The sequence below is a fragment of the Schistocerca nitens genome, chromosome 2 (assembly GCF_023898315.1).
Source record: "Schistocerca nitens isolate TAMUIC-IGC-003100 chromosome 2, iqSchNite1.1, whole genome shotgun sequence".
NCBI classification, from domain to species: Eukaryota; Metazoa; Arthropoda; class Insecta; order Orthoptera; family Acrididae; genus Schistocerca; species Schistocerca nitens.
Window position 1 is genome coordinate 685,689,240 of NC_064615.1, and position 18,584 is coordinate 685,707,823.

The 18,584-nt window shown below is 40.2% G+C and overlaps 1 protein-coding gene across 1 annotated transcript in view; it reads left to right on the forward strand.

The window, feature by feature from the left end:
- The first annotated feature begins 13,601 nt into the window (after nt 1-13,601).
- LOC126236831 (uncharacterized) overlaps nt 13,602-18,584 on the forward strand; it is a 46,676-nt gene continuing 41,693 nt past the window's right edge. Inside the window, exon 1 of the mRNA XM_049946430.1 lies at nt 13,602-13,624. Within this exon, the coding sequence (XP_049802387.1) occupies nt 13,617-13,624 (8 nt within the window). The 5' untranslated portion in view covers nt 13,602-13,616. The remainder of the gene's footprint in view (nt 13,625-18,584) is intronic.

Sequence of the window (18,584 nt, forward strand, 5' to 3'; positions counted from 1 at the left end):
ATGTGAATGAAATAATTAACATTTCATTGCTCTCTAATATTTTGAAACATAACGTATTATGCCAAGTTTGCTAAGAAAGAGGACTGGAATTGAAAATAACTTCACACATTGGTTTGGCATGTAAAATGTCAGGGAAGTGTAACAAATGTGCTGCAGAAGTTTCGTTTTCTAATTCTAACAGTATTCCTCGGAGTGATAATAGTGGAAAGAAGGTGTATGGTATAAATGTTAGGCTGGTGTATGGCTTGCGTTGCATTGGCAAGGGCAGTGGTGCAGGGACAATGTTATGTGGAATTATGAACTTGCCAAAACCACCAACCAAGTTAGGATTTTATAATGAATTGGTGGGATCTTCTGCTGAAGATACTGCTCAAGCAACAATGAAGAAAGCAGTTGAAGAAGCTGTAACAGATAATGGGAATTGTAGAGATTTATCTGTTGCTTTAGATGGATCATGGCAACGTAGAGGTCACAAATCTCTAAATGTAGTTGTGACAGCTACCAGTGGAGACAGTTGCTAAGTAATAGATGTTGCTATTCTCTCAAAACATTGTAAATGTAAGGGCAATACCAAGGACGAATATAGTGAAAGTTGTGAAGCAAATTTTCGCGGCACGAGTGCAGCGATGGAAGCAGAGGGAGTGAAAGAAATTTTTTCCAGATCACAGGAGTGGTATAATGTACGATACACTAACTATCTAGAAGATGGTGATTCTAAGGGATATAAAGCTGTAGAGGAACTCAAACCTTATGGCATTGAAATTCACATCAAAAAACAGGAGTGCATTGGACATGTAAAGAAGCACATGGAGGCTCACTTGCTTAAACTAAAGCAGTCATTGGGATCCCAGAAGCTTAGTGATGGTAAGACCCTTGGAGGACGAAGAAGATTGACAGATGAAGCAGTTGATAGATTGCAGAGGTATTGTGGGTGGGCAATTAAGCAAAATACAAGAAGCATTGAGCATATGAGGAGAGCATCAACAAATGAGCACCCACAAATGCACTGTGCCCCACAGGTGATGACTCATGGTGTAAGTACCAATCAGGAAAGGAATATGCCCATAAAAACAGTTTGCCAAATGCGGTAATTGATGTAATTAAGCCCATATTCAGAGATTTATGACAGCCAAGTTTATTGGAAAAATGTTTTCATGGGAAAACACAAAATCCAAATGAAAGTATAAATAATTTAATTTCGATTAGGATTCCCAAAAGAGTGTTTGTACAGATAAAAACATTGCATTTTGGAGTGTATGATGCAATGGCAACATACAATGAAGGAAATATTATCAAATGTGATGTTCTGAAACGTTTAGGTTTCCAACCAGTACACAACACCATTTCCACAATGCACCTAATTGATGAAGAAAGACTAAGAGGTGCAGGAAGAAGAAACAAAAGACTAAAATATGCAGCTAAAGAGAAGAAAAGTCCAGTAAAAAGGAAACTAACACTGAAAAAAGAAGAGGATGCTGATAATCCATCATGGGGCAGGAATTGAATAAAAAACTTTGGAAGCCATTTCCCATAACTATAAATTTTCTGGTAACAGTATATGAATGAAATTTATACACAATATTGTTTATTTCTTTTCCTTCATTTTTATAACAAATTGTAAAAAAATTGTATAATTCAAGAGTTATAGAAGAAAAAGTGCAAAATTTTAGAGAAAAAATAAGGATCTGTTTAAAAAATTGTAAAACAAAAACCAATAAATATTTCTTAACATGGCATTATGACTTTGTAGAGAAATACTCACTGAACATGTAGTCCAAATTTCAGGGCAATATGTTTAATGGTTTTAGAAAGAAATGTTCCTTCTATTTCCTAAAATTAACATGGAGGAGACGGATCGTTCCGGCTCCCCTTAAGGAAGTATTTATCAACCTGGCAAATTTTAAGAAGTTTAGCTTGAATAGGAGATGGCATTACCAGAGCTGCGCGATGTCAACAGAAATATTAGATTTGTGACACTACTTATGGAAGAAGAAGCATGCACATGAGAAATGAGGATTGGCCATATGTGAAACATATGAAGTATTTCAAAAAGAATTACTAAATCAGTACTGGTCAATGAGTAAACAGAATGTGGTTTGTAAAAAGATGTATCAAGATAGGAAATATGGCAACAAATGTGATAAAACTTTTTCCAAGACTTGTATGAAAACAACCTGTACTTAAATGAACCAATGAGTACAGAAGGTGATGTCACTGACTGCAGTGACGATACAGGAGAAAGTGTTAGCTATATCGAAAGACGACGCAGAAGCTGTCAGATCAGCATTAGAGGGTTGTGTATATGTGCACAGCCTACATGGTTGCCAGATCTCCCACGACATTTGTCGAGATCAACTGTGTGTCTAAAAAAGTGGTGGTAAATTAAAAAAAAACTTGTTTCCTATTGCCCAGGTATTAGAGCCCAGTATGTATAATTTTCAGATCTCCTGTGACATGTGTCAAGGTCAATTGTGTGGCTTGAAAATAGCGGGAAAAACAAAACAGGTGGGTGGAGTATCGTCCTACATCAGGTCAGACTAAATATCATAATTGATATAATTTATAAGCCGAAAGTAAAGTCAAAAACTTTAACACTACAGTTGATGTGATATTTGCAATTTCGTTAGCAACAGAGTGTTTTGGCAATGAAATTTTCTGCAAGTATACAAGTGTACGACAAGATATCATTGCTAGTTGCAATTCTGGATCTATTTGTTACAATTTGGCCTATTTTTCCCAGTATTGCTGATACCCACATTTCAAGACCGTCACTGAAAGACATACGTAAATCCGAGACTTTAAATTTTAGTACCACATTGCATTATTTAATTCTGAAAGTAGAAGGAATAAAATATAGGGGGCCAAACGTTATCTATAACGTGTACAGAAACTGAAATGCAACTATACGAGACAGAAATGAAAGGGACGCAACTGTTGGTTGTACCTTATTCCTGACGATATTCAATCTCTATATTGGGGATACAGTAAATGAAACAAGGAGAAAATTGTAAAAGGAATAAAACTTTATGGTCAGCAGTGTCATAATTTTCACATTGTGAACAATGAACTCTGAAGATCAATTGAATGGAACGGATAGTGAATTGAAATGAGCACCTAAAGTGAGTATCAACAAAAATAAAAGAATATTAACGGAACGTAGTCAAATTAAATCAAGTTATCCTGATATAATTCGATTAGCAAATGGGACACGAAAAGTAGCAGATGCGTTTTGCTTATTAGGCAGAAAAATAATGGAATGAGACCGATCTATAGTGTATATAAAATTGATACAGATAATTGCAAGAAAAGCGTTTCTTAAGAGGGAACATTTGTTAACATGAAATATAAGTTTTAAGATGTCTGTACCGAAGGTATGTATTTGGAGTGTAGCCTCATTCGGAATTGATTCAGACAAGAGAGAATAGAAACGTTTGTAATGTAAGCTGAATGCTGAAGATTTCGTGGGTAGACCGGATAAATAATGAAGGGCTACTGAATCAAACTGGACGATTTGGTACGACTTTACTAAAAGAAGTGATCTATCGATGCGACACATCTTGAGGGCATCGAGATATTGTCAATTTGGTACCGGAGGGGAGTCTGGGAGGTTAAAGTTGTAGATTTCAGTAGTTATGCGGAAATGCATAGATTTCACAGCACAAATTAGGGTGGAGAGCTGCAACAAACCAATACGAACAAACATTGAGATGTAATGCTTTATCATACCAATAATACGTAATGTCTCTTGCAACAATGTTTTATTTTATGTAACAATCATGTTTCACCGGTTCATGCTAGGAATCTTCGGTGTTTGTAACATAAAGAAAGTTATTCCACAAACATGTTTTGACAGGATATCTTTAATTATTCTTGGCTACTCATTTAAATTGCCCAACTATTTTCAAGTATGTGACTGTGATTTTTGTCAGTTACATTCGTAAATATGTCCTGAAACAGTCTGTCCACAATCACTACATGATTACTTTAAAAATTGTGTAATCAAATAATTTTTTTGATATTATAAACTAATGACGATCCTAGCATAAAAAGGTGAATCATATTTCGTAGACACAAATGAAACACTGAGTTACAAAAGATGGTTTTTCTATGTGCTAAAGCATAGCTGAAGCAGAAACTGAGAAAAAATCGCTTTAAATATGAACAACGTGCTACTAACATTAGCGAAAAAACAAGGAGAATATTTCCTGTTTGTATACAAGAGGGTGCTGAAAAGTAATGCTTCCGAAGTTTTTATGTGAAAATTCTTAAAGCTTTTCAAATAACACAAACGTTATTAACATTCTACATCTTTCTTATACATATCTGCAGCCCTCTACCGCTAGAGGGCTCCGAATTGTAGCGTGTAACGTAGCAGTAACGTAACTACGTCGATGCGTTAGAAACATCGTGCTGTAATCGAGTTTCGAATTCGATGGGTTCGTCCATACTTGGAGCACCCTCCGCTTCAGCATGACAATCGCATACCACACAAGAGCGCTGCAACATCTGCCGCAATCCGACGACTTGGGATCACTGTCATCGATCGTTCTCCATACTGTCCCGGCTTGACCCCATCCGATATTCATGTATTTCCAAAACTTAAAGGGCACTTTCGAGGACTTGACTGTAATAGTGATGAAACGGCCCAAGCAGACTCCATAAACAAAGTCTAACATTCTACAGTGACGTTATCAACAGACCGGTTTCTCGTTGGGAGAAACGTGTTTGTCGCCAGGGAACAATACCGAGAAAAAAATGTATAGACGTGAAGCATCAAGACTTAGATTTTAGTAAGGTTGTTTTGGTTCAATAGCTGTAAGAGTTTTCACATAAAAATTTCTGATAAATTACTTTTCAGTTAAAATAAAAGTGAATTTACGAAATATTGAAAACAGTGGGCCCCTACGACGGGATAAACGCTATGAAAGAGAGTAGAAAGACATATGATATAAACTAGACATTGATCAGTGTTCTTGGGTTTCTTAAAGATAGCTGACAATTTACCCAGAAATACGAAGAATCGAATGGTTAATAAAAACCAATGGATAAATTTTGTCTTGGTGAAATTTACAGCAAACCCCATCGGCGACTGGCACCTATATAACTACACCGCACACATCGACCAAGTCATTCACTTCACTCTGTTATACACATAACAATTACACTTATATATGCACTGGAACATAATTTTATCTGGGAAGAATTTTCACAGAGATGAATTAAAAATAACTCAAATCCATAATACCCGACCAAAATTTTCCAGCGTTTTCCCTCCAGTGTAAGGCAAACGCAGTGACGGAAAATTTTATGTAAAGTACCTGACTGCACTCGTACAATAAATCAGAAATCGAAAAGTCCCTCTACCTCTGAGGGGTGGGGGGAGGGGTAGAGAACGAAAATTATGTAAAAAAGAAATAGTCATCTATGTGGGCGACATATGGCGTCTGAGAATATGGAAATTCATTACTTTGTGATCCATGTTGATACACGTGCAAGGGGAAACACGATAATGATGAAATTACCATTTTATCGTATTATGAACAATATTGTGAACAAACCACAGTTCTTCAGACGCCGAGCTGTCGCCCAAAGAAACGGAAGCGCCGGCAGATAACTCGGTGTATTTGCTGTCTACAGTTCATTGTGCATACAACTATGATGTGGCCTCCGGCGTGGAGTTGACACAGCGCATGTGGCTACATCTGACACAGCCAGTTCTCAGGATGCGAGATGTTGTGGTCTTGAGAGGAAAGATTTAGCATCCGCAGATTTATACTGTCACAAGTAACTAAATATACATCCCAAATTATAGCACTGTTGATTTTCAGTTTAAATTAACTAAATTTGATAGTATTGGTATGTTGCTAAAAGTCAACTCCGAAGATTTCCTGTAACTCTCCTCTATTTCCAGATCTTCGACGGAATAATATAGCCGATGCAAAGACGAAACCCCTGTCGCCTATTTTCTATGCATAGCGTCGTTTTCGACCTTGCTGCTCATTTGAGGAGACGAGCCTCAGAAACGGCGAATTCTCAGCGGTTTTGGTACTTTACGGTCCCCACAGACACGGAAAATTTAAAGCAGAGTCCTTCCAAATGGTGGTCTACGGTATTGCTACATGTTCATCAATTGGCAAGCTGTGTTAATGAGATTATTGGGTTTTATCACCTTCTCTTCCTCACATAGCTATTGTAGTGTCAAAGTAATAGGACGTACCAAAAGGGTAATGAAAACACTGCCTTAATAATGGTTATTCTGGAAACTTTCCAAAAGAAATCTAACACTGCCTCCTCCATCGGCAGGTGTGAAGTCAGTCGAGAATTAATCGCAACTAAAGAAATACATTCTTGTCTTACATATTAATTACAGAAAAAAAGGAAGCGCTTTCGTTAGTGAAGTGTTACAGGTCAGCTTCCCACTCAGATCTTCCATCAACATAGAGAGTTTACACCTCATTCATCTGCCGTTTTGTTGAGTTTGGGAACACTTACAAGATACCATCACGTATACTTTATGACATTCGTCTTTGAATGGTTTTTAGGGAAATACATGAAACATGAAATAAGTGTAATATGACTGACATTTTTAGCAGTACCTGAGGTCTCTGACAAGCAATTGCTAACAGGACCTAAAATTTTCTGATTGAAGAGAATTACGGGGCTCCAGATTACTTTCAAGACATTCGTTGAAATGTATGATGAACACAATGCTGACATGTAACTCAAATCATTCACGATCGGTTTCTGTCATAAGACAGTTTTCACAGTAGGAAAATTTGTTTTACAAACGCAACATCACATTTCAAACCTAACATGGAGTACACTGAATGACTTGAAAAAAATAAGAACCGTGAGTACTCAGCTTTACAACACCGACTCAAACAACAACAGGTAGACCACTCATCACGTATTTCTACAAATATGCTGATGCTTTTTAACAGTTGCCTGAAGAAAGTATTTGTACTTTCAAGACGTCTGTAGATTCAGGAAAGAGTTCAACCAATTTCACAAAAAACAGGGTTCAAAGGAAGTAGATATGACTTAACTGTTTTTAATATTAAAAGCGTTTATAACTAAAGGGAGGAAACAACTGCGAACGAAATGTATCATTCACGCCATTTGTGCGACCTCCTATTACTTAAGTTCCCCGCCGAAAAGAAAATGAAAGCTATTTTCAAACAGTAGTAAAAGTATGAAAGGAAGAGAGAAATTCTGAAAATTCACGGATTACAATATACTATCAACAAAACATTTGAGAAACAACATAAGGAAAGTCAGAATCTAAAGTAAAGGAAACCAAACGAAATGAGATGGGATGGAATGAAAATAACAATGTATTAAACAACTGTTTTTGTGGAGATTGAGTATGAAAGATGAACTAACTTGCTACTATGTTAGCGTGATTACATAAGACGCTTAAAACAAGCTTAGTTAAAAGTGAGTTTTGAACAGGGCAAAAAATAATTCTTCAGAAAAAATGATACATTTATGAGAATTATACAAAAATCTCAAGAATATGCCACTGAAATGATACACAATAAATATTTGTAATATTGGCTACTAAATGGGTAGATGTCTGACTGCGATAACAGGGGTTAGTGGAGAAATGGGTCAACCAAAGGTAAAGGTTTCTTTCCAGAATGAACCTTTCACCCAGCAACGAAGTTTACGTTGTTTTTAAACTTATTCAGCTCCAGCTACTACTCGAAGATATGCTGAAATGTTTATTACATACATACTCCGTACAGAGAACACCTCTCCAGCTCTTTACTATGCATCTTGTTCAAATCGGTTGTTACATCACCACCAGTTATTAGCTGGTTGAAGACTTCGTGAATTAGCTCATAAATATTTTTAGTTGCGAGTAAGAGTCACTATACTTTACATATTATTCATCCATCCTTCTACAAGAAGCATTTAATTCTAACGAGCGTTACTATTCGATTTAATGACTTTGAATTATTTCCGACTTTGAATCCCGCTTTCGGCAGAACTAGCAGTCAGCATCTGCTCGGGTTCAGGCGATCAATACTTCGCCAACGCCTTGTCTTTACATTCAAGCGAGAACGTAAACATGACAGGGAAAGAAATATGATCATATCCTTACAGGTAAGTCTATCGTCTGCAAACAGGCAATCATGCACTGTGTTTGAACAGCAGACGAGTAAATCTACAGGACCGTAGAAATTCTACTTAGGCCTGGGAAAACAAATTCCAATCCTAAACTTTACAAAAATTTAACAAATTTTTTTCTGTTTTCTTCTTTCCCGTTTCTTTCTTCTCTTTCAGTTTCTAATTGATTCTCAACGGTGTAATTTCAGGTAAAACCACTGATTGTTCTGTGATATCAGGTACATCTACTTTGTTTACCCTAAGCTATCTCACTGTCAGAGAGGACCACGAGGCAGTAATTATGCCGTCATAAGTAACCGAATAAATAAATAAATGGAGCGCACTACGAAACCATGTCACTGTTATCGTGTTAAGAATCTTTGACGCAAGGTTTATGTCGATTGGAGAAAAAATGTGTCTACTGTATAGGCCACTGGTAATAAGGGGTCTCACATTTCGAACACTCAACAGGGTAAAAGCAGTGACTTAATCGAGTACATTACAGAGCCGATCTAGGTCACCGAACAGTGGCAACTCGACGTGATAATGGCTCAATGTATGGATGGAGGTTCGCTGGAAGGAAACTGAAACTATCTAAGGTAGTCTGCTTCACCTTATTGTCTTCGACTCCGTGTAACGCTTCTTTACATATCTCTGCACTGGTATTCACGCATATGTATCACTTAACTAACATTTATGTACTTCACACAAGCAAAAATTTTTAGACACAATAGCAGGTGAAGAGTTGAAATAACTGAGGATATGAATACTATCAAAGCTCCAAATGACGGTAAGTGATTCAGGTTTATAAAACGGCTCAACGTCGCTTACATTCACCTCGAATTCGTGATATTTACTGGATTTCACAAATAAGTGAACGAAAAGTACGGCAGTTGTGTTTCGAAATTAAGAATTTGGCAATCGGCATAAGGAACCAAACAGGCGTGGTTTTAAAACATTCCATGCGGTCAAGAACATCAGTATTATCTGAGGTATGATACCGAACACTTTCGAAACGAAGTTGCGCCCTTCAACATCGTCAGCATGCAAAGCTGAGACGTGTAGTTGTTTTGATACGCGTCAATGCGTGCCCACACATGGACCGCCAGGCCGTTGAGAAATCACTGACAACCTCCTTGCACATAGGAGCATCTGTCTGTCTGAAGCGATTGAAGTTTGGGCGATCATATAATCCCAGTCAATGGCAATGCAGATGACAGATTTACATTTACTGGAAGAGAAATTTAAGATCTAAATAGGCCACCTACATAATGATCATTATGGCATTACTTGCTTCAAACGCTATTTCGTTCGCGGTGGACCGACTCCTCAAGTCCAGTAATATATTACACACATCCTCCTTCGCAAATGTGACACTTACCTTCATAAATATATCCTACAGTAAATTTCCTTTGTGAAATACACGAGATTCTTCCTGCCAGACGAAAAGTGTCGTGGCCATTATATATTCAGCTCTGAACCACATAGCTGAAGTAACAGATGGCAGTTGCTTTGTCCGATGCCTAATTTCATAATGTTAGAGAGAAATGATCGGTTTTAGGGTATTTGTGGACTGTAAGAGCACTTTCCCGCGAAAGGCAAAGATCCTGAGTTCAAGTCTCTGTCCGGCACACAGTTTTAATCTGTCAGGAAGTTTCATATTTGTGAACTGTTGTTCCCAATTCGGGAACTCCCACCCCCTCCACCCCCCACCTGTAAATCCACCTTCTGATTACCATTTAGTAACTTCGTTGCTCCTCTTCCTACTTCCCTCTAACGAACCTGTAAGATGCAGCTACAAAAGTGGAAATTATGTAGGTGAACCCAAGTTCCACCGAAAAAATTTTGAAAGTTGTTGTTTGTTTTCTTAGTATTTCAGTATATACTGAGGTGACGAAAATCATGGGATTCCTCCTAATACTGTGTAGGACCTCCTCCTTCCCGGCAAAGTGAAGCAGCTCGACGTGACATGGACTCAAGAAGTCGTTGGATCCCCTGCAGAAATACTGAGCAATGCTGCTTTTATATCCTTACACAACTACGAAAGTTTTGGCGGTGCACTATTTTGTGCACGAACTGACCCCTTGTTAATGTCCCATAACTGTCCGGTAGGATTTATGTCGGGCGACCTGGGCGGCCAAATCATTCGCTAGAATTATCCAGGATGTTTTACAAACCAACCGCGAACAGTTGTGACCCGGTGACATGGTGCATTGTCATAGGTAAAAATTCCATAATTGTTTGGGAATATGTAATCTATGAATGGCTACAATTGGTCTCCGACTAGCTGAACACAACCATTTCCAGTCAATGATCGGTCCCTGTAAACACAACCCACACAATTATGGAGCCATAACATGGTTGCACAGCACCTTGTTGAGAGCCTGGATCCATGGCTTCGTGGGGCCTGCTCCACGCTCGAACACTACCGTTAACTCTTACCAACTGAAATAAGGACTCATGTGACCAGTACACGATTTTTCAATCGTGCAGAGTCCAACTGATACGGTTACAAGCCCCAGGAGAGGCGTTCAGGCAACATCGTGCCGTTAGCAAAGGCACTCTCGTCGGTAGTCTTCTGCCATGGACCGTAAACGCCAAAATTCGCCGAACTGTGCTAACGGATACGTTTGTCGTACGTCCCACATTGATTACTGCGGTTATTTCATGGAGTGAAGCTCGTCTGTCAGCACTGGTAACTTTTCCCAAACGTTGCTGCTCTCGCTCGTCAAGTGAAAACCGTCGGCCACTTCGTTGCCCGTAGTGAGAGGTAATGCCTCAAATTTGGTCTTCCCAACACATTCATGACGCTGTGGATCTCGGAATACTGAATTCCCTAAGATTTCCGAACTGGAGTGTCCCATGCGTCTATCTCCAACTTCCATTCCCTGTTCAAAGTCTGTTAATTCCTTTCGGGCGGCTATAAACATGTCGGAAATCTCTTCACTTGAATCACCTGAATACATGGCTCCGCCAATACACTGCGATTTTATACCGTGTGTACGCAGTGCTACCCCGATCTGTGTACCTGCGTACCGCTATCCAATGACTTTTTGTCAACTCGTGCAAGTAGCTCCTGTTATTCGGTGGCTGCGTACGGAGTAAATATGTAATTGTGATTTATTCGGTTTGTTGCCCCGATTGTGTTTGTACACTACTGGCCATTAAAATTGCTACACTAAGAAGAAATGCAGATGATAAACGGGTATTCATTGGACAAATATATTATACTAGAACTGACATGTGATTACATTTTCACGCAGTTTGAGTGCACAGATCCTGAGAAATCAGTACCCAGAACAACCACCTCTGGGCAACGGCCTTGATAAGCCCGGGCATTGAGTCAAACAGAGCTTGGATTGGCGTGTACAGGTACAGCTGCCCATGCAGCTTCAACACGATACCACAGTTCATCAAGAGTAGTGAAGGGCGTATCGTGACGAGCCAGTTGCTCGGCCACCATTGACCAGACGTTTTCAATTGGTGAGAGATCTGGAGAATGTGCTGGCCAGGGCAGCAGTCGAACATTTTTTCTATCCAGAAGGGCCCGTACAGGTCCTGCAACATGCGGTCGTGCATTATGCTGCTGAAATGTAGGGTTTCATAGGGATCGAATGAAGGGTGGAGCCACGGGTCGTAACACATCTGAAATGTAACGTCCACTGTTCAAAGTGCCGTCAATGCGAACAAGAGGTGACCGAGACGTGTAAGCAATGGCACCCCATAACATCACGCCGGGTGATACCCCAGTATGGCGATGGCGAATACACGCTTCCAATGTGCGTTCGCCGCGATGTCGCCAAACACGGATGCGACCATCATGATGCTGTAAACAGAACCTGAATTCATCCGAAAAAATGACGTTTTGCCATTCGTGCACCCAGGTTCGTCGTTGAGTACACCATCTCAGGCACTCCTGTCTGTGATGCAGCGTCAAGGGTAACCGCAGCCATGGTCTCCCAGCTGATAGTTCATGCTGCTGCAAACGTCGTCGAACTGTTCGTGCATATGGTTGTTGTCTTGCAAACGTCCCCATCTGTTGACTCAGGGATCGAGACGTGGCTGCACGATCCCTTACTGCCATGCGGATAAGATGCCTGTCATCTCGACTGCTAGAGATACGAGGCCGTTGGGATCCAGCCGGCGTTCCGTATTACCCTCCTGAACCCACCGATTCCATATTCTGCTAACAGTCATTGGATCTCGACCAACACGAGCAGCACTGTCGCAATACGATAAATCGCAATAGCGATAGGCTCTAAACCGACCTTTATCAAAGTCGGAAACGTGATGGTACGCATTTCTCCTCCTTACACGAGGCATCACAACAACGTTTCACCGGGCAACGCCGGTCAACTGCTGTTTGTGTATGAGAAATCGGTTGGAAACTTTCCTCATGTCAGCACGTTGTATGTGTCGCCACCGGCGCCAACCTTATGTGAATGCTCTGAAAAGCTAATCATTTGCATATCACAGCATCTTTTCGCTGTCGGTTAAATTTCGCGTCTGTATCACGTCATATTCGTGGTGTAGCACTTTTAATGGCCAGTAGTGTATGTATGAATAACATTCACACCAATGAAAACGCCTTCAATACGCAAACTCAAAACACAGAGTAATGCAACAACCCTCAGATGCGAAAGTACAGTCAAGCCGAAAGAGATCAGTATAGCGTCGTAGTGTCGCTCTTCCACTGCATTGAGTGAACCCACACACAAGGCACATGACTTATCCATATTGCCGTTTAGCACTGTTAACGTGTGATTAACAATGCTGTGCAAAGTAACACAAGACGGAATGCAGGCGTATGGGTGAAGAGTGGAAATGCGTTACTGTTGTCAATATCAAGCAGCGTGAGAGAACTTACACGTTTCTCTGCAGACAAGACACACAGTGCGTCAGTCGACATTCGCAGTATTTCGTACGTATTTTCAGTGCAATTCAGGTACAAAGTCAAATGTGGATAAGAAACAATACGAATTGCAACTGTTCTGTAATGAGCAACTGGCGACCACTGGTTCCGAGAGACCAAAATACTCAAAAACGATGCACGATCAGAATCCGAAATTTTGTCGATAGAGCTCGTGTCACCTTGTATAGCTAAGCATTCTGAGGAATAATGACTTGTGAGGAATGTAACAACAGAAATTGATGTAGCAGGAATTAGGTGGGGAGGCTGACATCTGATCCACTTGTTGGCCGCCGCGGCTGGAACTGGCGCGGGTCACGTGTCATCCTGCAATTGCGGCGGCCGCCCATTGCCTCGAGGTCAGCTGACGTCCGTCCGGCTCTCCGCAGAAGCCGCCAGTGCTGGTTTCTGCACGCTGCGCGGCGCTCGCTCCTCTCTCCTCGCCGACGGACTGCCGGCTGCCCCAGGTACGACGCCTTTAATCACAGTTCCTTCCTCGGTCTCTAGCAAGCAACGTATTGTGTCAGGCCGCTGTCTGTTTTTTATCGCGCTTGTCACACTGCTGCAACTGCTTCTGTGTTTTTGCACGTTAGGAATGTGTGGGTACGTAATGTTTTACTGGTGGCTGCTTTCAGATAAAGCACAATAATGACTCAGCACTAATTGTCATTAGCAACATCTTCCGATACGCCACATCATATAAAGAGTTTGAAAATACATCCAAAGGATATATTACGAAAAAAAAAAAAAAAAGAGTGCTGGCGACTGACGAACGTCTGCAAACTTAACCGATATATTGAACTGAAACAATGAACTGAAAAATCGAATCGAATCGTAAAATACTAATATTTGTGTATATCAGATGTGGCTGACCTATTGTACTATCCCTTCCGCAGCAAAATGGTACGTCCGACGTTATTCCATTATAACGCATTTTAGGCAATTCAGTACACAAGAATTGATGGCGATTCTTGAAATCTATCCCAAGTGTGTGACGTACCATTATTTTTAGATATGAATCTGGGACAACATTACTTAATTTCGGTCCTCAGTTCTGTACCTTGTTCAACCTATGAACATATAAGCCCTTGTCATCCAGACGAGGACTACTGCGCATGTTCTATTGTATCGTGGAATATTCTTCGTGGAACTGCTGGGATGTACAAAGCTGCAAGAGAGAAACTGGTATGTTCACGGACACAGGTCTTGCTCCTTTTACCGATGGAAGTTTTTTGTAATAGTATTAGGAAACTTGTAGTTTTTATACTGGAAATTGTTTTTTGATTTCTAAGTTATTACAAGAGATATTTCCCTGGTTTTTACAAGGTATTCCCATCTCATTGCCTCATAATGTCTTGATGCACTTTAAATAATTGTTTTCTTGGTAGAAGATTTGCGAGGAGAGTATTAGATTTAACTCATCATGAATGCTGAGCAAAACAGCAGACGAGGCGAAATTGAAACCACGGACAACTGGTTTATTTTTCAAGTTAACTGCCATAAAATTTACAATCGTACATAACTGGATAAATTGTTACAAATTATTACATTATTATATCATACAAGACACCTGCCGCTCAAGATAAGAAGTTTACGTCACATAAATCACGATACGTTGCTGCTTCATCCAGTTTATTTACTTACTTGCATTTTCCGTTGAGATTGGTGAAAAACGTTGCAACATGCTAACCACTTAGGTACCTTAATCTCAACGCTACGTTAGTCCTTTATATTTATTTTTCTACATATTTAATCTTACCTGCGTTCGTTCTCTATGTATATCTTTCCCTCCCTCTTCCCCTCATATCATCGTGCATTAAAAAACTCTTCTCTGCTTCTGTGGAGTATTATCTATTACGACCTTGATATCAAGGAGTATGTGTTCAGAAATTTTTATAGCTTTTTTCCGTGCTGTTGTCTGAATGAGTGATGGATGGTAGAGCTAATATCTGTTTCCGGTATTATTTTTGTGAATGTTGTTGTTGTTTTTAAATCACTCTTGATTGTTGACAAGAGAATTTAAAGAAGGAAGGAAGCTTAGAGTTTAACTTCCTGTCGACAGCGCAGTCATTAGGAACAGAGCTCAAGATCGGATTAGTATCGATTGGAAAAGAAATTGGCCGTGCCCTTTCAAGGGAGCCATCCGGACATTTGCCTTAATCACTACAGGGAAATCACGGAAATCCAAAATTACATGGTCGGACGCGCATCTGAATCGGCATTCGCAGCGCTGACCACTGTTCTGCCTCGCTTGGTACCTGCTAAATAAAAAAATGAAAAAATCTACGAGACGTTCTGGAGTGAACATCGCATATTACCTTTATTAATCTGCGCAACAAGTACATAACTCCTCAGTGAGGAATCATCCCAGAATTTATACCGTAAGAGTGAAAGTAGGAAAGGTAGTTCGATATTTTTACCTCCAAAGTTGCTGAGCTTAGACTTTTAGGGTGATCTATAAGGTGAGACTTCCGGTTTAAGTTACTGTCGATACAATATTGTGTATCATTAACTGATTTTCCTTACGTATTATTTTTAACAGTGTACTCAGGTCTTGTGCACACAGTATCACATACATTGTGTTTTGCGGCTGGTCCCGGCGGAGGTTCGAGTCCTCCCTCGGGTATGGGTGTGTGTGTTTGTCCTTAGGATAATTTAGGTTAAGTAGTGTGTAATCTTAGGGACTGATGAACTTAGCAGTTAAGTCCCATAAGATTTCAAACACATTTGAACACTTTTGTGTTTTACCTACGTTCAGTGCTATCCTGTGTGCATGGAGCCAGTTATTAATTGTCAGCAACATATTAATCATTTTCATCTGTTGAAGTTTCTCCAATAGTCTTTACTATATCATACTTGACTCGTCAACAAAGAGCATGAATCCTGCTTCTAGGATATATGATCGAAAGTCATCTACAGGAAACGAGAACAAGGGCAGATTCAATATCGAGCCCTTTGGTACTCCTGTAATGGTGACTTCTTATCCTGAAGATCATGGTACGTTGTGTACACTTCTTGAGTTTCCTAACGTCACATTATACGTTGTTTTAGACAGGGTGGTAGTTAGTTAGCATCAAGATGTCTCGTACCATAATGTTTGAGCTCTCTGGGCGAATACTCTGAAATACACAATAAAATACATTCAACAATTAAGAGGAAATAATAACCAATAATATTCTGTCGTTCAAATTTTGTATTGCCTGATTAGCAAAGTGAAAAATGGCAGACTCTTTTGAAATTCAAATTCGGACTGTCGACTGTTTTATTTAGACATCGTTGTGTTTTTGGCCTTGTGTGCATAATCTATTCTATTACGTTAGAAATTAAGGTAAGCAATGAGACTGGTCGGTGATTCGTAGTACATGTCTAAGTACCTTTCTTGTAAATAGGTCTGACAACAGCATCTTTCAGCCTGTCTGGGAAATGCACCCTGTCATAGTGATGAATTTCGTATGTGACTGGATCTATTATGTGTATGAAAACAGGATTTTAATAACTTACTTGAGATCTTATAAACACTGTGAGAGCGTTTTCTATTGTGGGTATTTATTAAATTCTTAATTTATTTGGATGAGAACAGAGTAATAGCGATTTAGTTTTATGTATACAGTACTGGCATTTCTTCTTGCATATATCGTACCGCCCTATCCCCTGAGTTGTCCACGCCAATCTTACGAGTTAACTGATTACTAAATATAATGGCTGTCGGACTCTAAAATTTATGTTTGACTGTCTTCTTCAGTTCCTCTTTGAACTATTGCCCGTAGAGAGTTAATTTTTTTATTTAAATAGTTATTTTCACACTGTGTGTAGGGAAACAATGTTTGTTGGCTTACGTTTCGGGATCTTTGGGCAACGTTAGTTTAATGACTTCTCTGAGGCCTCGTCAAGACGAATTCCGGGGTTGCAAATGGCCAACTGGAGTCGAATCCGCAATCAGTGATTATACGAGGGTCACTCCAAAATAAATGCACACTTTTTTTTTTAAATTCATCTTTTATTCTACATGTTTGAAAGTTTTACAGTATGTAGATACATCCTTCAGGAACAATATTTTCATTTCTCCACGTAATTTCCTTCCCTCTCAACTGCCTTACGCCATCTTGGAACCAGCGCCTGTATACCTGCACGGTAAAAAATTGTGGACCAACCTGTTAAATCCACTGTTTGGCAGCGTGCACAAGGGAGTCATCATCTTCAAACCTTGTTCCACGGAGAGGGTCTTTCAGTTTCCCAAAGAGATGATAGTCACATGGAGCCAGGTCAGGATTGTAAGGCAGGTGTTTCAGTGTTGTCATCCGAGTTTTGTGATCACTTTCATGGTCTTTTGACTGACAAGTACCGTGCATGGTCGTGCAAAACATCCTGCTTTTGCCGATGTTGTCGAACACGACTCAGTCGAGCTTGAAGTTTCTTCAGTGTCGTCAAATATGCATAAGAATCTATGGTGGTTCCACTTGGCATGAAGTCCACAAGCAAGAGTCCTTCGGAATCGAAAAACACCGTAGTCGTAACTTTTCCAGCAGAAGGTGTGGTTTTGAATTTTTTTTTTTCTTGGTTGATGCCACTCCATTCATGCCTCTGGTGGAAAATGATGGAGCCATGTTTCATCACCTATCACAATTCTTCAAAGAAAGTCCTCTCCACCAATCTCGTACTGTTCCAAAAGTTCGCTGCATACCGTTTTTCTTATTTCTTTGTGAGCTACTGTCAACATCCTGGGAACCCAACTTGCACAAACCTTTTCTAACGCCAACACCTTCAGTATTCTGCAAACACTTCCTTCCCATATCCCAACGTAGCGTGACAATTCGTTCACTGTGATGCGTCTGTCAGCAGCCACAAATTCGTTAACTCTCTGCACATTGTCTGGAGTGTGTGCAGTACGAGGCCTGCCACTTCGAGGACAATCCTCAATATTGCCGTGCCCGCTTTCATCACGTAACCTGCTTGCCCACCGCATAACTGTACTGCAGCATCTCCATACACCTTTTTCAACCTCTTGTGGATGTTTCCCACTGTCTTGTTTTCACAACACAGGAATTGTATGACAGCACGTTGCTTCTGACGAACGTCAAGTGTAGCAGCCATTTTGAAGACATGCTGTGACAGCGCCACTCACGGGAATAGGTTGAACTAAGTTTGAAAACAAGCGGGAAGGATGTATCTACACACTGTATTTTTACAAAAATAGTGGCTCTGAGCACTATGCGACTTAACTTCTGAGGTCATCAGTCGCCTAGAACTTAGAACTAATGAAACGTAACTAATCCTAGGACATGACAGACATCGATGCCCGAGACAGGATTCGAACCTGCGACCGTAGCGGTCACGTGGTTCCAGACTGAAGTGCCTAGAACCGCATGGCCACACCCGCCGGTAATAGTGTGCATTTCTTTTAGAGTGACCCTCGTACACTGGCCAGTCACGTTAGTGTCACCACCTGTAAACATCCCGAATACCCAACTTTTGCAGAGCGGACCACTGCGACGTATAAAAGGAAGAGAGCTGGTGAGGTTCTGGAAGGCACTAACTGGAATGTGGAGCGGTGATTGGAATTTGG